Source organism: Ziziphus jujuba, chromosome 3, assembly GCF_031755915.1.
Source record: "Ziziphus jujuba cultivar Dongzao chromosome 3, ASM3175591v1".
NCBI classification, from domain to species: Eukaryota; Viridiplantae; Streptophyta; class Magnoliopsida; order Rosales; family Rhamnaceae; genus Ziziphus; species Ziziphus jujuba.
The window spans coordinates 23,870,885-23,893,164 of NC_083381.1; the positions used below are offsets into that span (position 1 = coordinate 23,870,885).

The 22,280-nt window shown below is 33.7% G+C and overlaps 1 protein-coding gene across 1 annotated transcript; it reads left to right on the plus strand.

Moving 5' to 3' along the window:
- Nucleotides 1-576: 576 nt before the first annotated feature.
- On the plus strand, nucleotides 577-1,853 carry LOC132803154 (receptor-like protein 9DC3; the record flags this gene model as incomplete). Its single annotated transcript, XM_060815413.1, has 1 exon — nucleotides 577-1,853. A coding segment is annotated over exon 1 (816 nt), but the record flags the coding sequence as incomplete, so codon positions are not given.
- Nucleotides 1,854-22,280: the final 20,427 nt, after the last annotated feature.

The following is a 22,280-nucleotide window of genomic DNA, read 5'->3' on the forward strand; positions in this document are numbered from 1 at the left end:
TCTCGGAGGGAACTTACCTGCAGATTACATTTTCCACCTACCAAAACTTGAAATGCTTTTTTTACGTGGGAATGAGAATCTCACCGGTTCCTTGTTCCCTAAATATAATCGGAATGCTAGTAGTCCACTCAAGCAATTGATTCTATCTGAGACTAAACTCTTAATAGATTTCCCTTTTCTAATTCAAAATTTCAAGTACTCTTTGGAATATCTATCCCTCGGGAGTTGTAAAATACTAGGATGGAATCCCACTTTGCTTGTTAACCTCACTCAAATCAGTGTGTTATTTCTCCCCTCTAACAATTTGGGTGGTGAAATCCCATGGTCATCTCTGATGCATCTAGAGCGCCTCATAACATTAGATTTGTCAGACAACAACTTTACCGGCCAGCTTCCTAAAATTTCTAGTTATAACTCCACCCAACTTTCTTTCTCATATGATAACTCATCAAATAGTTTAACATCCAGCGGTCCTCTTCCATTGGAGTTAGAATCTCTGTATTTATCTGATAACCTACTCGACGGGAAAATTCCTGGTTGGCTGTACTCCTTAAAATCTTTGGTTCACTGGTTACATTGAGGAATTTCAATCCCATTCCTTGGAGTGTCTTGATTTAAGTAATAATAAACTCCACGGATCCCTTCCAAGCTCAATCTTTCAACAAGTGAATCTTACTTTCCTAGATCTTTCCTCAAATTCCTTGAGCGGTGATGTCGGGATACACGACTTTTCAAAGTTAAAAAGACTGGAATACCTTTCAATCTCAAAAAACCAATTGAGTGGAGAGATACCTTCTTCAATTTGTGATCTTAATTCGCTTAAATATCTTGATTTGTCCAATAATTCTCTCAATGGAACAGTTCATCCATGTCTTGGAAATTTTAGTGTCAACTTATTAGTGTTGAATCTGCATATAAACAAGTTGCATGGCACAATTCCTCTGACATTTACAAAGGGAAATTCATTGAGGAATCTCAACCTTAATGGAAATCAACTTGGTGGGATATTGCCGCAATCTTTGGTTAGATGTAAAAAGATGGAAATGTTAGATGTTGGAAATAACAAGATGAATGACACGTTTCCCTACTGGTTGGAATCTCTTCCAATGCTACAAGTTCTTATCTTGAGATCTAATAGATTTCATGGTTCCATAGAGGTTAGTCCCAAAACTGCACTTCCTTTCCGAAACTTGCGAATCATGGACCTCTCTGACAATGAGTTCAGTGGTAATTTGCCAACAAAATATTTCAAGAATTTGTTGGCCATGATGGATGCATATTCGGACCAATTGACATACATGGAAGAAGATCAATATTATGAATCTACCATTGTGGTCATAAAAGGCTTCTTTCATGAATTGGAGAAAATTCAAACCATTTTCACAACAATTGACTTGTCCAAAAATAATTTTGAGGGAGAGATTCCAAAGTTGATCGGGAAGCTAAAGTCTCTTAAAGGGCTCAACTTTTCACATAATAAATTGACTGGTCCTATCCCATCAACATTGGAAAATTTGAGTAACCTTGAATGGTTAGACCTCTCTTCGAATGAGCTTGTTGGAGAGATTCCTCAACAATTGACAAACATGATATCTCTTGAAGTGTTAAACCTCTCAAAAAACAGATTGGTTGGACCCATACCTAGTGGCAAGCAATTCAACACATTCGATAACACTTCATACAGTGAAAATATGGGATTATGTGGATTTCTATTGTCTAAAATATGTGGCAATAATGAGGCACCACAATCTCCGACCACAAAGTTCGAAGAAGAAGGTGGTTATGGGTTTGACTGGAAGATCATCTTGGTGGGTTATGGATGTGGAATCGTGATTGGAGTATCATTGGGATATATAGTGCTTTCCAATGAAAAATTTACTCTGTTTTTGATAAAGATTGGATTCAGTAAGTTCCTGTATGCCTAGAAGACACTGCTTGCTTATGTGTTTGGAGGTGCGAGAACAAATTTAGTGAGGTATGTAATTAGCTCTGCCTCCTGTTACAGTTTTTCTTTATTTATTTTTCTCTATAGTGTTATTAAAATTTTAGCCTTGTGAACTAGTTGGAATTGTTGTATTATTATTATTATTATATTTTTTTTCCTTCTCACGATACTATTTGTTGCCTCTTGCAAATTTGCATATCCAGCCAATATAGATTGTTTTGTTTCTTGTAACAGATCATTAGTACTCTTTTTTTTTTTTTTTTGGGGGGGGGGGGGGGGGGAACAGAACATTAAATACGCTGTATTGTAATATCTACAATGAAAATGTTAAAGGTGGAAAAAAAGTTTTAATGCAGAAAAAAAAAATTGTAGAATTTTGGAAGACATATAATATCCTCTTTGCTAAAAGTTAATCTGATACTTCATTTTTTTTTTTGGTTAAAATATATACTTCATTTTGAATTTTTAATTGAGGAAAAATAATATCCTTAGCTTGTTTATTTGTTACTATATGAAGATTGCATTCTGTATTAATAATTCTGTTTTCAGTTGTTAAATCTAGTCGAATTATTAATCTGTATCTCCTATAATATTGTTTCGTTTCAATTTTCCTAACAAAAATATTTTCTTATTTACACAATTAAAGATAAATTACATTAGCCCTTCTACCTGTCTATTAATTTCGTATATATTATGTAAAGAGAACTCCACTTTAATTATAGAAATTACAGATTAATAAAGTATTTGTTTATGCAGTTTTTTTTTTTTTTGTTCCTTGTTATATTATTACAACAATGTGTAACCTAAAGAGGAGAAAGGCATGTCTTAAACCTACAACTTCATGAATTAGACGATCAAGTAAATATATAATTTCCCCCTTGTTAAAACTATGTCTGGAAAATGTATCTTGTTAAGTGGAAGAACATGGCTCATATGCTAATCATAAAATAATTGCACATGGCACAAGCGTTTATCTTACTGAGCAATACCAAGTACACCCAACATTATTCTTCTTTTGTTTTTGTTTTTTTTCATTTTTCAGATTTTTCAGGTACACCCAACTTATATTATTACATACATCCATTAAAAAATAGAGAGTAGGGGTGTTCTTCCAATGATAATTGCAAAACCAGATGAAGAAATTAGAACTATGGAAATCAAAATGACTTTGTTTTGTGTGTTCCTTTTTTTCCTTTTTTTTTTCTTCCAACCAAAATAGAAATAAAAAAAGAAGTTTTTTGTTTTATGAACTCATAATCTTCTAATTTGTTGCAGGGGCCGAAGAAAGGTCTAAATGTCGAGATGCTGAGGTTGGAATATATATTGTGTTATATATTAATTGTTGGATGAATATTGATGATTATGGGAATATTTTTTTTTCTTTTTCTTTTCCTAGAGGAAATTGGTGTGTTAAAGAAGTTTTGGGAAGATGGGTGTGTGTATGTATGTTAGTGTTAAGATTTATTTTGAATTCTCAGAATATGTTTCCTTTCTGATTTTCTTTGCTAAATCCCAAAATGAGCTTATGGTCTAACAAAGAGATAATGTGTATGTTAAGTCTGTAGTTCAATCAATTCCAGTTTATACAATTTCTGTTTTTAAGATCCCAAAACAAATATGCCAGTCTCTTAATTCCGCAATTTTTAATTACTAGTGGAGTAAAGGTGATGGTTCTCCTGGGGTACATTGGCTGAAGGAAAATCTGGTCCAATCAAATGAAATGGAAGGTCTGGGTTGGTCTGGGTTTTAGGGACTTGTGTCTCTTTAATTCAGCCCCTTTAGCTTAGCAAGAATGTGTCAAGTGAAATTTAATTCAGTCCTTTCAACTTTGCAAGTATATGTAAAATGAAATTGCCTAAACAATTCACACCTACATTTAAAAAAATCATGAATTTTGAAAGAATTATTATAAATAGTCCATCGAATAAAAAAATAAAACAAACAAACAAATCAACCATGGTGACAACTAGCATTTTTTAAAAACTTGTGATTATGTGGATTTCTATTGTTTAAAATGTGCTGGAATGATAATGAGGCACAACATTCTCTGCCCACACACTTCAAAGAAGAAGGTGGTCCAAATCAAACATATGGCTTTGAGTGGAAGATTATCCTTTTTTTCTTTCTTTTTTTCTGAAATAGAGTAGACGATTGTCTTGATGGGTTGTAGATGTGTCATTGTAATTGGAGTATCAATGGGATATAGAGTGCTTTGAAATGAGTAAAGTTTCTCTGCTTTTTATAAGGATCGGGTTCAATAAATCACTGTAAGGTTAAAGGATAATGCTTTTGTCCTGCAAGAAATTTTTCTTACAAGTATGTTGAATTTATTAGAACAGGTATTGCGAAAGATTATTAAATATGTATATTTTTTATTTTTTATTTTAAAATTTGCATTATTTTTATAGGAAATGACATGTATTTGTGTGTCTTTCACAGGTGCATGCAATCCCCAAGAAATACCAAGGATTTGGATTCAATGGCAATCATTTCATTGATAATAACAATAATATATAGAAGTTTGACACAGGCTATAGAAACATTGAGAATAAGTTTTATATTATTTGTTTTTACTATTTAATGTACTTTAGAAACATCTATTACATTTCTTTAGAAATAAAAATAGTATTCTTATATATATATATATTTGGTGAATAATCTTTTACATTTGGTGATAGATGTGTTTTGTTCATATTATAAATTAATGTTTCATTATATATAATATACTACATCACTATTAACAAACTATAAAAATTTGTGTGTTGCATTTTGCTGTACATAAACAGAGCCTACCACCACCCACGTCTACTGAGTGGGGCTCGAGTCTACCGGAGGGCAAAAGGTGCCTGGGGCATAGCAAAACAAATAGAACCTTAAAAGGGATTGCTTTGTAGCAAAAAGTTTCTGTAGCACCGTAGAGTAGACAGAAAAATAGAGAAAGAAGTTGCTGCAGCACCGTATAGTAAAAAGAAAATTAGGGAAAAAAGTTTTAATGGCTGCTGCCGCAGTACAGTAGAAAAAAATAATAATAATTAAAAAAAAAGTATACAAATTATGGGTTGAAGGAGAAAAAAAATGGCAAAGGAATTGCACAAGAAATAAAAAAATAGTTTAGAAAAATAGAAGAATGATATGTGGCTTCTTTTAAAACTTGAATGAGGTAGGCTCGATTGATATAATAATAATTAAAAGAATATAAAAGCTATAATTGAAAGAGAGAAGTACGGCAAGAATTGCACAAGAAATAAGAAAAAAAAGAAAAAAAAGAAAAATGATATGACTTTTTTTTTAAAAAAATTTTAACAAAGTGGGGCCCAGTTAGTATTTTGCATTTGCGAGAAAGTTTAGCTCGTTAGTGTAAGTTAATGAAAAGTGATGGGAAAACGTAAGAAAATGTGTACTGGCATTTTAAATAAGATGTCAATTTTTTATTAGTGGGACAAAATTTTGAGGATAGAAAATTCATATCCATAGACAAACCATACAGACCGATTTCAAATCCTTATAAAATATTGCAAAAACTAGCAAGTACATTACGTAAAAGCCGTTACTAAGAGCAAACTTTAGGTTATGATTATTTTTCTCAACATGGGTTGTATTTTATGGTTGTTATTCCTCTTTCTTTATCTTTTATCTCCATTTCTCATTTCATCAACTTTTTTGACTTCCTCATTTAATATTTATCCTCCTCCTCCTCCATTGTGCCATCCAAATGAGAGATCTGCTTTGCTCCATTTCAAGAATTCATTTTCCATTAAAGTTACCTCTATATGAGATACTAGTATAACTCATCAAACAGTCACTTGGCCGAATGGCACAGCAGATTGTTGTGCATGGAGTGGAGTCACATGTGATGAGATGACAAGTCATGTGGTCGATCTCAATCTTTCCTGTGGCATGCTTCAAGGAAATTTTCATTCAAACAACAGTCTATTTTGCCTTCATCATGTACAAAAATTAGACCTCTCATTCAATGATTTTAGAGGCTCAACAATTCCATTTGAATTTGGTAAGTTTACCGATTTGCTGCTCCTTAATTTTCAATATTCTAATATTTCAGGGCATGTACCATTAGAAATCTCAAATCTATCCAAATTGGTTTCCCTTGATCTTTCATATAATTATCATGAGTTGAGAGTATACACTTTTACCTTCAAAAGAATTGTTGCAAACCTTCCCAATCTCCAAGAATTTTATATGGATGAAGTTGATATGTGTGCTGTGGAACCTATTTCCTAGATAAATTTGTCTTCTTCTTTGAGATGTCTTACTCTCAAGGATTGCAGGCTTCAGGCGAACTTACAAGATTATATTTCTCACCTATAAAAACGTGAAGTGCTCTATTTAGATTCCAACGAGAATCTTACTAGTTTCTTGCCTATGTCTAACTAGAGTAGTCCACTCAAGCTCTTGAGTCTTTCCATTACTGAATTCCTAATAGATTTACCTCCTCTAATTCAAAATTTCATGTCTTTGGAATATTTGGCTCTCAGTAGGAGTAAAATCCAAGATGGAATCCCATTTTTCTTCCTAACCTCACAAAAATCACATGGTTAGATCTCTCATCTAACAATTTAGGTGGTCAAAATCCCATGGTCACTTCTGTTTCTTATAAAAGGACTCAATTATTTAGATTTCTCCGGCAACAATTTTATTGGCCAGCTTCCTGAAACTTATAGTTAGAACTCAACCCATGTGTTTTTCTCTTCTAATTAATCGTCATATAGTTTAACAACCAACTCTCTTCCATTAGAGTTGGAATTTCTGTACTTAAATGATAACTTTCTCAACGAGACAATACCTCGTTGGATGTTTTCCTTACCCTTTTTGAAATATTCATTCCTTCAATATAATCAATTCACTGGTTACATTCATGAATTTGAGTACCTTTCCTTGGAGCAACTTATTTTAAGTAAAAACAAATTCAGTGGATGTCGGGACCCGTCCAAGATCCCTCACTGGTGCACTAGACAAGCCCTGATGCTAAGAAAAAACCACTAAACCTTTCAATGGAAAATCCGACAGCATCTCCCCTAAGGATAGGACTTACCACAAAATTCTGTGCATAGAAAATATATTTCTAACAATATCTCCTTATTCCTCTCACCTTACTACAATTTATCACCACAAGTTTATAGCACTTCGAAAAGATAAATAAGGAATCAATGTAAAATTATAAATAAATATCCAAAGCATTATACAGAGCATGATAAAGATACAACTAAGTATGAAATTTAATACAACAAAATATAAAAGAAATAATACAAGATAGAGAGGGAAAGACAGGAAAACTTCTTGGACTTTCAGCAACGAACAAAGACGTCAAGCTCGCCTCCGAATGATTAATGTTTACTAACCTGGGCCTAAGAGAAGGAATTTGAAAATAAATAAGATACTAATCATCTCAGTGAGTGGCCCAATCTACTGAACGATAATAATAATAATGATAATAATAATAATAGTAATAACAATGATAATGATAATGTGATAAACCTGATTAGTGTTTCAAAGGCTCCTGGAAAACCAATTGTTTGTAAGAAGGGGGAATGTGCTTTCGGCTGTCACGAAACCCTTTAAGGTACAAATAGACACCTCAAACTTTGCTTTGGGTGGAGTCCTACTTTAGGAAAACCACCCCATCGCCTATGAGAGTAGAAAACTATTGGGGACGGAAAGGAATAATACCGCTCAGGAGAAAGAGATTCTTGCTATGATTCAATACTTGAGGACTTGAAGACACTACTTATTTGGGTCAAGATTTATTGTGAAGACTAATAACTCGGCGGTCAGTCACTTCCTCGTGCAGCTAAAACTAACCTCAAAGCAGGGCTGTTGGCATGAATTTATCGCAGAATTTGACGTTCACTTTGAACATAAGGTGTGGACCAAGAATAAGGTTGCCGATGCATTGGGTCATAAGATGGAGCTCGCAGCATTAAGGATGATAGCGAACATGGCAGCTAGCGTGATAGCTACCTCGATGCAAGAACTTATGAGGCAGCACTTAGGGGGAGATCCGTGTGGACAGAACATCCTAAAATTGTGCAGAGAAGGGAAAAAATGCCAATTCTGGGATGAAGATGGCCTATTGTGGACAAAAAGAGATTGATAATTTGTCCCAAGGTCGGGAGATTTAAGAAAGATGCTATTTAAAGAGTGCCATGATATCCTATGGACTGCACATCCAGGATGGCAAAGATCACATGCCTTAATCAAACAAGGATATTACTGGCCATAAATGCCTGAGGATGTTATGAACTACACCCAAACTTATCTTGTGTGTTAAACAGACAAAGTGAAGAGATAGAAACCACCAGGGTTGTTGGAATCGCTTCTTGTTTGTAGCCGTCCATGGGAGAGTGTAGCATTCGAATTCATCACCAACCTACCAAAGATTGGAGATCTCTCTAGTATTTTGGTGGTTGTGGATAGGTTCTCAAAATATGTAACCTTCATCCCAACCTTAAAGTACTGCACTACTAAGGAGATCACTTACCTATTCTTCAAGTTCGTAGTAAAGTACAGGGGTGTGCCTCAACATGTTGTCAGTGATCAGGATGCTAAATTCATGTGGTCATTCTAGATGGAAATATTCAAGCTTCTCGGGGTCCCAGCTCAACATCTCCTTCAGCTATCATCTGCAAACAAATGGATAAATTGAAAGATTCAACTGCATGTTGGAGGAATACTTGTGACACTTTGTCAATGCCAACAAGATAAATTGAGCACAACTCCTCGATGTAGCCTAATTCTGCTTCAATGCACAAAAGGGATCCCCCACAAGCAAATTCCTGGATATTTCACCTCAAGAGGTGGATCAATCAATAACAAGTGTATGTGGCTAACCAATGCCGAATCCAAGACCATCTCCATGCGAAAGCACTACCAAGACATCATTCTGAAGCACGTTTCAACCCAAGTTCATGGATTAGTAGCATGTCAAAATGGAACTATGGTTTAAAAGTTATAAGCGAAACAAATTATGGTCCGAATTGTCCAAGTCATGTCATGTTTGAGTTTTTATTTTTGTAAAATTTTATTTTGACTTGTACACGGTTGTAAAGTATTTGTCGATACGAGTTCATAGACTAGTAGCACACTTAATTTGGACATTTGGTAAAGAATTTATGGACTTGCAATTTTTTTCCAAGATAGTGTTTATCACATATCGATCTCTGTGTATGCACAGTACCCTATACCACCTCAAAAATTTAACCAATCTCGTGAGTGCACAGTGGCACCCATGGGTGTTTTTGATTGTGAAGGGATGTGAGAGAGGAGAGAGAAAAAAGAAAGAGGAGAGGGAAACCGATCACTGTTGGTTCGCCATGTTCCAGCCACCGCCGACATGCATGTGTCGAACCAACAAGTTGGCGGCCATCAAATCGGCCATGTTTCATGGCCGACAGGTTTGCGACGCTTCAGGATTGGGAAGATATTTGGCGGCTGCATCGTCAAGAGCTTTACCTACCAATTTCTCTTAATCCGACCACCCATTTTCGACATCGCCCATACCACCATATTATCCACCCTTCGATCTACCTCCCCACCAAATTTCATGGCCAATGGTCATCGGACGTGCCACAACTGTTGATGTTTTTCAATGACCATGGTGACTTGTGAGAATTCTAGATAGCTTAGCCTATCGATTTCTCTTAATCCGACAGTCCATTTTCGACATCGCTCATACCATCATGTTACCCACCCTCCAATATACCTCCCCACAAATTTCACGGCTAGTGGTCACCAGACGGTCCATTACCGTTGACTTTTTTCGGTGACCATGGTGGCTCGCGGGAATTCTTAGTTCCAGTGAGTTTCCAATGACATCACCCACCTATTCCCCCTCTTTTGACCTCCCAAACCCAAAACTGAGGTCCATTTCTTACAAATCACAACGGATTGAGAGATTTAAGGACATTTAGTTCCCAACCTTCTCGATTAGATTTCGACTACCACCGGTCCAATCCCTCAGAGGTAAAGCCCAATCCTTGATTCTTATGTTACAAGCTTCGTTTTGGTATATATTGTGTATTTTGGACAACTTTTGTGTTAGCTTCCCCAGGTACCCGTGTATATTATACTAGATTAAAATATTATTTTAATCGGTATTGTGTTTTATTGATATTTTAGGCATATGTGTGAATCGTGGGACCGATCCCATAAAGGATCTTGACTTTCAAAAACTATTTTGGGGTTGTTAAAATACATATTTTGTGCTAATTGAGTTTCTGAAAAATATGTTATATGTGTTTGATATTTAAGAAAATTTCTATTTCAATTTACGATGCCAAAATGTGATGAGTTAAATATATGCGTTGCATCAAGTTTATATTTCAAGTTTTAAAAAATTTATATTTTAAATTTATTGCTAAATTGTTGTTAAATTTCATTGATGAATTTATTATGTGTAACACACCGTCCCGAATCATGTCGGAATTTTTGCACGTTGACCAAGGTTGACTGTTGACTGTTGACTTTGACTTTGATCGAAGAGGTCAAAAGTTGACTTTTTGACCCGATTGGAATTCTAGGTTGACTGAGATACCATTACGAAGTACACATTGGCACGAGTTCGTAGACTAGTAGCACGTTGAAAACGGAGCTACGGTTTGAAAGTTATGAGCAAAACAAGTTGAGGTCCAAACTGTCCAAGGGGTGCTGGAGTTGACTTTTTATTCATACAAGGTTGAGCTTTGACTCATGCATGGTTGTGAAGTGCTCGTCGATACGAGTCCGTAGACTAGCGGCACGTCCTATTTAGACATGTGGTTTGAAAGTTATGGACCTGTAGAGTTTTTCAAACACCGTATTATTTTAATATTATTTTTGAACGTGTAACGATGTGCCACGTGTGACTTAATGAAGGTGACCATGTGTCGCCATGTTGAGAAGCCACATGTCAACCATGTGTAATATCATATTATTTTATTATTATTTTAAATAATAATATTATTATTTAATTATTTAATTATTTTTATTTCATTTTTTTTTCTTTTTCTTTTTCTTTTTCTTTTTCTTTTCTTTTCCCCCATGTGGGAAAAAAGGGGACCCAGCCCCGTTCTTCTTCTTATTCTTTTCTTCTTCCTTTACTTTCCTTTCCTTTCTCCCTCTCGGCCTCACCGTGTTTTTAAATTCCAGCCACCCATAGTCCACACGCGCCGACCAGTGATGAGCGAAGGGAGGAGGCGAGCTCAGCCGCCAATTTTCACGGTCACCGGCCACCGGACGCGCCCCAATCGGGCCGGAGAAGCCGCCGGCCGGAAAATTGTCTCTCTCCTCTTTTCTTGTGTTTTCCGGCCAGCCCAGTCCAAATTATACCTCCTCTCCCCCTATTTTGGGTCCTCTGAGTTCAAAAATGGCCTCCAATCTCAAAAATTCAAAGCGGTTTGCGAGATACGAGGAATTGAAAACCGACCGAAGCTTTCCAGCCAAATTCCGGCCACTTCCGGCGGAATTGGGGTCGATCCTCGTCACTCAAGCTTCGATTCGGTATATTATTTGACTATTTTGGATAACGTTTGTGTTTGACCCCCCGGGTACCGGGTATTATTTACCTGATTAAAATATTAATTTATTTGACTGTGTGTGAATTTTGTTCTAGGAGCATGGGTGAGTCATGGAATTGATCCCATGGTGGATCATGGTTTAATTGTGTGCTCCAGGTGAGTGACCCACCTTGAAAACTATTTTGGGCAATTAATTATATTTATATGGTGTTGAATCGATATCTGCAATTTGTGCTCATGTGGCGTTTTTAAATATAATCGGGAAAAATATTATTTTATATATATTTACCCATTGGTGCTAAACGAAAATTTGGGGGTCATTAAGAAATTCCCGATTATTATTTTATTGTGATTAAATGGTATTTATTACACATGAGCAAGTATTTTCAGTAATTAATTGTGTCTGGATTTTATATCATTTTTGGGCAATTAATTATGTTTAATTGTTATTTAAATTATGCTCATGTGGTATTTAGTTATGGTTTTATTGTGATTTAATTTATTTATTATGCATGAGCAAAGTATATTTCGGTAATAGTCGTACGTGGTTTTAAGTATTATTTTTGGCATAATTGGTTTAAATATTTTATGAAAATATTCGTTAAATTGGTGGTAAATTTTATAATTATGCCCACGGTATTTTATCTGTGGAACCTCATATTACGAGAAAATTATGGTTTATTTGTTATCGATGTTTTCGTACCGGTTTGTTAAATAAAAATATGTGGGATGGTAAGTGTGAAATTTTGATATATTTCCCATGGTAATTTTGGAAAATAGTACGGTTGGTTAATAATAATTGTTTTAGACGCACTTATATAGTATTGGTGTTCTAGTGTATGGACACGTGGTAGCGCGCAAGTATTATGTGGTTTAGCGAGCAAGTATTATGTCTCCCGTGGTTGCCATTGGACCGTGGGCAGGCAAGTTTGATATTGGCCACAGCCGCCCCTCCCTTGGCCGGGATGACGGTTTCAGCAGCGGTACTGTCGGGACGCCAAAGTGCCGTTTGCAAGTTTCTCTCTTTAATCTCCCCGCCAGTCGGTGCTCGGGACGCTGGGTATCGGAGGGCATCACTGGTATATGGTGTGGTGCATCAAGTGTAATTTTCAGATAAAGTTTCAAACCCCAAAGGTGTTCAAAAATTATTTATTATAATTTATTACATTTTAATTATATATTGGGGTATTTATTTATTTATTGTTTATCAAATGGTTTGATCCCTTGGTTTTCGGGAGGTACGAATATCGGGTTTTGTGAAAATGTTTTAAAAGGGGAACATTTCCAACAGAGTGAATAGTGAGGGTTTTGAGAGAAAGTACTACTTCAAATGTTTATTTATTTATTTATTTAATTGTTTGGTATTGATTAATTAAATCCTTTTATTTGGTATATTATTAATATTAAAGGTGTACAGTAGATAGGGTCACTCACTGAGATGATTAGCATCTCACACTCTTAAATTCCGTTCCCCTAGGTCCAGGTTGGAGACGTTGATTGTCCGGGGCGAGCCCAACGTCTCAGTTCGTTGCCGAAGGTTCAAGAAGTATTTCTTCCCTTTTTCCTCTCTGTCCTGTATTGCTTCTTATCTGTCATTGTATAAATTCCACATTTATCTGTATAATGCTCTGTATACTGTATTGGACGTGTAGTTGTTATTTATGCACTAGGTTGCTGCTGTTGTTATTTGGAGTGCTGTAAATTTGTGGAATCAATTTGTAGTATTGTGGGAGGAATAAGGGAATATTTATAGAAGTGTGTTTTCAGTGCAGGTAATTTTGGTTAGTCCTACCCTTAGGGGAGGTGCTGCCGGATTTTCCGTTGGAAGGTTCGGTGGTATTTCCCTGGGACCAGGGCTTGTCTAGGGTTCCGGGGAAGGAATTCTGGACGGATCCTGACATTATGCATCTTGAAAATGCATTTATGTGAATTTTTAATTATTTGGGATTTTATGTGGTTTAATGTAATTTTGTATAAATTAATTTTAGAGAAAATGCTAGTGTGAAATTATTGTGTTCAAAAATGTATTTATACATTTAATTATTTATTTATGGAATTGGTTTTATGGTGATAAAAATTGATGTATTTAAATTAATGGATCTATGACAATAGAGTATTGGTATTCTGTACTGTATCTGCTGTTGTTAATAGCATGCAAGTATATAGAGTATTCCTGTGGGAGCCATAAACCTAAGGGTTGGAAGGTATAATACAGCATGAGCATTAGTCATCCCCCTCCACAGTCAGGTTGACTATTGATAGCATCAATGCCGTTGAAACATCAAGGCGACCGTTTACACGTTTCTCTCTTTAAGTTCGCGTAAGAATGGAACTTGGGACGCTGGGTACCGCCTGACACCACTGGTATATAGTATGGTGCATCAAGTTGTTTTCTCAACACGATTTTCAAACAAAAATGTATTAAATCATATTTTTATCATTTATTTTAAATTAATGTTTTTTTTTTTGAAAATGTATTTTATCATAAATTTTATTATTCATTTTAAACTAATGTTTAAAAATTCATTTATTAATGTTCTTATTATTTATTTTAGTTTGAGGCTTTAACATGAATTTTATTGTATTTTATTATCTATTTCAAATTAAGGTTTTAATTTAATTAAAATATTTCTTTATTATTATTATTTTATTGATATGATTAATCAAAATTTTATAAATTATATATCGAGGTTAAATTCCTATTTTACATTTTTTGTATTTTATTTACTTATTTATTTATTTTCTTGATTTTTGGAGTATAAAAATGATGGGTTTTATGAAAGTTATTTTAAATGCGGCATGTTCCTAATTGAGTGAAATTATGAAGGTTTTAAGAGAAAAATTTAAATTTTACTTATTTACTATTTTATATATATATATATATAGTTATTATTAATCAAGTTTATTCTATATTATTATTATTATTATTATTCTTATGTAGTTAGGGTCATTCATAAGGATAATTAGCATCTCATATTTTTAAATTCGCTCCCCTAGGCCCAAGTTAGTAGGCTTTGACCGTCCAGGACCGAGCTCGACGTCCTTTGTTCGTGCAGAAATTCCAAGAAGCCTTTTTCTTCATTTTATTCTTATCTTGTAATATTTCTTCCTATCTTATGTTGCATTAAATTTTATACTTAACAGTAACCCTATGATGCTCTATATATTGTATTGGACAATTTATTTAATATTATGCATATTCCCTGTAAGTTATTTTGAAGTGCTGAAATTTATGGAACTATTTGTAGTAAGGTGGGAGGAATAAGGTGGTGCATTTAAAAGTGTATTTTTTGTGTAAGGAATTTTGTGGAATGTTCAATCTTTAGGGTAGATGCTGCCGAATTTCCATTGAAAGATCCTGTAGGATTTCTTTGGAATCAGAGTTTGTCTAGGATTTCAGCAAAGGATCTTGGATGGGTCCTGACAAAGCCAGTCATATTTGAGTTGTATTACTTATGACAACCCATGTTACGATAGGGTTCGCCTGTTGTATACATGATGGGTTTAGTGCATTATTTATAAGGAAGAGGAATTATTGGATTTTTTCACAAATCTAGAACATTGCATTTTAGACCCTTAACTTTTAACTTGTTTACTTTTGGTTAGATTTAATTATAAAATTATGGATTCTTCGGTTTTTTTTTAATTGAATTTTTGAATACCATATTATTTTTAATTTAAATTTTGAAGTTATTTTTCATATATATATATATATATATATATATATTTTTAGGTCCACTATATATAGACAACTCTCATGATTGTAAAAGGGAGTTTCTATGAATAATATTGACTTGTTCTCAATTTTCTCAATTTTTTGGTACGATGTGTTGTCAACAATTTGATCTCTAATTTTGGATTATTCTGGTAATGTATTAATAAAATAGATAATGGTTACATATTTTATGCTATTTATCTTTTTTTCATGCTTATGCGGTATGTCAAAGCTGTCTCTCATTCAAATGTGGAAGATTAGGAACCCAACCCTATTAACTTTGTGTTCTATATGTTGAGGTAAGAATTCTTACCGTTTCAAACCAATGCAGCTCAATCACACGGTGAAAATTTGGAATCTTATTATTTATCACTACATGTGATAATCACAAGCTTATGTGGCAAATTTTAATTGGGACATTTAATTTTTTATTTTTTTATTAAAATTCTAAAAATGAACCATTTAACTGTTTAAATTATGTGGCAATAATGAGGCACCACAATCTCCGACCACAAAGTTCGAAGAAGAAGGTGGTTATGGGTTTGACTGGAAGATCATCTTGGTGGGTTATGGATGTGGAATCGTGATTGGATTATCATTGGGATATATAGTGCTTCCTAATGAAAAATTTACTCTGTTTTTGATAAAGATTGGATTCAGTAATTCACTGTATGCCTAGAAGACACTGCTTGCTTATGTGTTTAGAGGTGCGAGAACAAATTTAGTGAGGTATGTAATTAACTATGCCTCCTGTTACAGTTTTTCTTTATTTATTTTTCTCTATAGTGTTATTAAAATTTTAGCCTTGTGAGCTAGTTGGAATTGATATTATTATTATTATTATTATTATTATATTTTTTTCCTTCTCACGATACTATTTGTTGTGTTTTGCAATTTTGCATATCCAGCCACTATAGATTGTTTTGTTTCTTGTAACAGATCATTAGTACTCTTTTTGGGCAAACAGAATATTAAATACACTGTATTGTAATATCTACAATGAAAATGTTAAAGGTGGAAAAAAAGTTTTAATGTAGAAAAAAAAAATTGTAGAATTTTGGAAGACATATAATATCCTCTTTGCTAAAAGTTAATCTGATACTTCATTTTTTTTTTGGCTAAAATATATACTTCATTTTGAATTTTTAATTGAGAGAAAATAATATCCTTAGCTTGTTTATTTGTTACTATATGAAGATTGCATTTTGCATTAATAACTCTGTTTTCAGTTGTTAAATCAAGTCGAATTATTAATCTGTATCTCCTATAATGTTGTTTCGTTTCAATTTTCCTAACAAAAATAATTTTTTTATTTACACAATTAAAGATAAATTACATTAGCCCTTCTACCTGTCTATTAATTTGGTAAATATTATGTAAAGAGAACTCCACTTTAATTATAGAAATTACAGATTAATAAAGTATTTGTTTATGTGGTTTTTTTTTTTCCTTGTTATATTATTACAACAATGCGTAACCTAAAGAGGATAAAGGCATGTCTTAAACCTACAACTTCATGGATTAGACGATCAAGTAAATATGTAATTTCCCCTTTGTTAAAACTATGTCTAGAAAATGTATCTTGTTAAGTGGAAGAACATGGCTCATATGCTAATCATAAAATAATTGCACATGGCACAAGCGTTTATCTTACTAAGCAATACCAAGTACACCCAACATTATTCTTCTTTTGTTTTTGTTTTTTTTCATTTTTCAGATTTTTCAAGAACACCCAACTTATATTATTATGTACATCCATTAAAAAATAGAGAGTAGGAAATTTCTTCCAATGATAATTGCAAAACCAGATGAAGAAATTAGAACTATGGAAATCAAAATGACTTTGTTTTGTGTGTTCCTTTTTTTTCCTTTTTTTTTTCTTCCAACCAAAATAGAAATAAAAAGGAAGTTCTTTGTTTTATGAACTTATAATTTTCTAATTTGTTGCAGGGGCCGAAGAAAGGTCTAAATGTCGAGATGCTGAGGTTGGAATATATATTGTGTTCTATATTAATTGTTGGATGAATATTGATGATTATGGGAATTTTTTTTTTCTTTTCGTAGAGGAAATTGGTGTGTTAAAGAAGTTTCGGGAAGATCGGTGTGTATATGTATGTTAGTGTTAAGATTTATTTTGAATTCTCAGAATATGTTTCCTTTCTGATTTTCATTGCTAAATCCTAAAATGACCTTATGGTCTAACAAAGAGATAATGTGTATGTTAAGTCTGTAGTTCAATCAATTCCAGTTTATAAAATTTCTGTTTTTAAGATCCTAAAACAAATATGCCAGTCTCTTAATTCGGTAATTTTTAATTACTAGTGGAGTAAAGGTGATGGTTCTCCTGGGGTACATTGGCTGAAGGAAAATCTGGTCCAATCAAATGAAATGGAAGGTCTGGGTTGGTCTGGGTTTTAGGGACTTGTGTCTCTTTAATTCAGCCCCTTTAGCTTAGCAAGAATGTGTCAAGTGAAATTTAATTCAGTCCTTTCAACTTTGCAAGTATATATAAAATGAAATTGCCTCAGTTGATAAACAATTCACACCTACATTTAAAAAAATCATGAATTTAGAAAGAATTATTATAACTAGTCCATCGAATAAAAAAATAAAACAAACAAACAAATCAACCATGGTGACAACTAGCATTTTTTAAAAACTTGTGATTATGTGGATTTCTATTGTTTAAAATGTGCTGGAATAATAATGAGGCACAACATTCTCTGTCCACATACTTCAAAGAAGAAGGTGGTCCAAATCAAACATATGGCTTTGAGTGGAAGATTATCCTTTTTTCTTCTTTTTTCCTTTTTTGTTCCTAAGATAGAGTAGACGATTGTCTTGATGGGTTGTAGATGTGTCACTGTAATTGGAGTATCAATGGGATATGTAGTGCTTTGAAATGAGAAAAGTTTCTCTGCTTTTTATAAGGATCGGGTTCAATAAATTACTGTAAGGTTAAAGGATAATGCTTTTGCCCTGCAAGAAAAATAAGGTTTCCAAGTTTCTATTTTTATTCTTTGTGAGTACTATTTATATTTCAGCCTTATAGTAGGCGATAGATTTTACATAGATACAAACGGATGAAGCATTTATCTCGGTCCTTAACCGGTGCGTGGAAAATACAGGGGATTTTGAATATTGTTCAGTTTCTTTTACAATAGTCAACAATATAATACATAAAGTTTCAATAATGCAAATTTGAAAAGTGGGGAAACAAGTTAGTGGCACAAAAATATTAGAAAATTTACAAAAACTAAAAAAAATAAAAAAATAAAAAACCAATACCACTCTCTACTAAAAGTTTTATATATATATATATATATTATATATTAAAAAAAGAAGAAGCTAATTTTAAACAAATAGCTCATAACATTTTGTGTGCCTTTGTTTGGGGTAATGACACTATTTGCTCCTAAACTATATCCATATTTACAGTTTTACAACACCCTATATTTAATGGTAGATTGGTCATTCTCTGTTAATATTCTCTCCAATTTAGCTATCACACTTTGTGGGGGATTTTTTTGTTCAGGACCTATCACTCTTTTGCCAATATTATCCCTAATTTAGTCATCGCACTTACTATTTTTTTTTTTTTTTAGCTTCCTAAAAAGTCACCTATCTTTGAATTACTCTTACCAGAGCACGTTTAATTTCTAAGCTTTTTAAAACCCTTTGGAATTCTTCCAACCCATGAATCCAACCGCTTTGAAAAGGATTCAGTATTGTAAGAGTGACTATTGGTGATATGGTATTAGACGTCTGGCAATCTATCAGTGTTTTGCATCCACCTACATTGGTTGTCACGATTTCCCCCTCAAGGGAGACTTTGAAAAGTATTTGGTATTATAACAGTGATTATTAATCATCTCTTGATCCATATCCTAGCGATCTATTACTCTCTACCAAAGTAACACCCTATCTTTAATAGCAAATATGTTATTCTCCCCAATTTAGTAATCACACTTGGTAGGGGATATTTTTGTTCAAGATCCGTCACTCTCTACCAATATTATCCACAATTTAGCCATCGCACTTAGTATTTTGTTTTTTTTTTTTTAAGCTTCCTAAGAAGTCACCTATTTTTCGATTTCTCTTACCTAAGCACACTTAATTTCTGTGTTCTTTCAAAACCTTTAGAGTTCTTTCAAACCGTAAATCCAACCGTTTTGAAAAGGATTCAGTATTACAGAAGTGACTATTAATTATCTCTTGATCCACACTCTGGTAATGTGGTATTAGACACCTAATAATCTATCAGTGCTTTGCATCCACCGACATTGTTTTTTACAATCCATTCCCCTCGAGGAAGGCTTTGAAAAGGATTTGGTATTATAAGAGTGACTATTAATCATCTCTTAATCCACACCTTGGCGATCTGTCATTCTTTGCCAAAGTAACACCTTATCTTTAATGGTAGATTTGTTATTCTCTATCGATATTCTCCCTAATTTAGCCATCACACTTGGTAGGGGATTTTTTTTTGTTCAGGACCTATCACTCTCTGCCAATATTATCCCCAATTTAGCCATTGTACTTAATATGATTTTTTTTTGTTATAGCTTTCCAATCCCCAATTTAGCCATTACATTTAGTATGATTTTTTTTTTTTTTAGCTTTTCAAAAGGTCACCTATCTTTGAATTACTCTTACCTAAGCACACTCTGTCAGGACCCGTCCAAGATCCCTCACCAGAACTCTAGACAAGTTTTGATCCTAGGGAAAGACAACCGAATCTCCCTATGGAAAATCTGACAGTATCTCCCTTAAGGGTAGGACTTACCACAATATTCCTGCACTGAAAATACACTTCTATATACATCATCTTATTCCTCCTACCTTACTACAATTTACTTCCACAAGTTTGCAAGACTTCAAATAAATGACAAGGAACCAGTGCATAATTAAATAAATAAACATCCAAATAGTATACAGAGCGTTATCAATACAATTGAATATGAAATTTAATACAATATAAGATAAAAAGAAATAATACAAGATAGAAAGGAAAAGAAAAGCCTCTTGGACTTTCGACAACGAACCAAGACGTCGAGCTCGCCCCCGGACGATCAACGTCAACTAACCTGGGCCTAAGGGAACGGAATTTAAAAATATGAGATGCTAATCATCTCAGTGAGTAACCCAATCTACTAAATAGGAAAATAAATAATAATAATAATAACTTGATTAGTCAATAATAAATAAGTAATTAATTATGAAGTATTTAAAATAATATTTTCTCTCAAAACCCTTACGATTCACTCAGTTGGAAAAGTTTAATTTTTAAAAACATTTTCGCAAAATCCAACATTTATGCCCCAAAAATCCAGAAAATATTTAATCAATAATTTGCAAATAAAAGACAATAAATTAATAATCCAAAAATTTTAATGAGAAATAGTTATAAAAAAATAAGACTAATGACAAATATTAAATTGAGAATAAAATATTGTAACCAATTAATACGAAAACACAATAAAATTTACATTAACAAAAATGATCCAAGAAATATTCAAATAAATAAAATAAAACCAAATAATTAATAATAGAACTCAATTTAAAATACCAAAACAATTTAATTTATAAAACACTATTAAAAACATTTTAATTTAAATAAATTTCTAAAATATTTTATAATCAAAATCACGTCGTAAAAACCATTTGATGCACCCACTATATACTAGTGGAGCCAACGATACCCAACGTCCCAAGCACCATCAGACAGGAAGTAAAAGAGAGAAACCGGCATACGATCGCGAAGCATCCCACCGTGCCACTGCAAACAGGCGTCCCGGCCGTGGAGGGGAGGCCTACCCTCATCCAATGGCAACCACAGGACAACCCCATAATCACCTGTGCGCTACTCATACCCACCTGCACACTAATCATATCCATGTATAAAGAATACCAGTACGTGTATGGTGCATCTAAAAATCATAAAATCAATATATTTCCAAAATCTCGAAAATTTCATAAGTATCACCGCGTTTATTCCATCCAATTAAACCCGTAAATTTTCCACAATTCCTTTATAAATCATCCTCATAAATCCATCGCATAAATTCCATAAATTTCAAATCCATCAACTCTCAATTCCATCAATTTAAATATACAAATTTTCCAATGGCATAAATATTTTTGAAACATAATAATTTAAATCAATATTTCTTTCTCAAACCTTCAAAAAAACCAATTTAAATCAAATATGTCATTTAAACATCATAAAATCCAGAACAATCAAAATTCTCATAAATAAATTCCACAATAAATCAAATAACATTAAATCCACAATTCCTTTAAATATTAAATTTCCATAAAATCTAAATTTTCATAATTTGTCAAAAAATCATATACTTCAAATTATTCAAATATTGGTATCAAAATTCAATTCACATTTTAATACATAATCAACATAGAATAAAAACATTCAAATATTAGAATATTCCAAAATATAATTAATTTAAGACCCGAAAATAATTTTGAAGGTGGGTCACTTACCTCGAGCACGCAATCCAACCAAGATCCTCCATAGGATCAATTCTAGAACTCACACGTGCTCCTAGAACAACAATATTACACAGGATAAAATAAATTAATATTTTGTTCGGATAAATAATACCCGATATCCGGGGGAACTAACACAAACGGTATCCAAAATTTGCAAATAAGGTATCAACAGAAAGCTAAAGGGACGAGGAATACGTTACCGATCTCTATTGGACTTAACCCGACCGGAGGTAGCTGGAAAGTGGACGGAAGGTTTCGGCCGAACTTCAACTTGTCATGTCTCCCAAATGACAAGGAATTGAGCTGAATGGACCTCAAAATCGAGCTCAGGAGGTCCAAAATAGGGGGAATAGGGTATGAAAAACTGGATTGGCTGGAAAACAACGAAATCATCGGAAAATCAAAATGGGCCGCCATTGGCTTCAGCCGCCGATCTGGGCTTGTCGTCGGTCGGCTAGCCGCCAAACTTGGTAGCTGAGCTCACCGGTGGCCGACGCGTGTGGCCGTCCGGTGGCTAGAAAAGATGCAGCACGGAGAGAGAAAGATTGACGGGAAGGAGAAATGAAGAAAGAAGGAGAAGAAGCAAGAAGAAGAAGAAAGG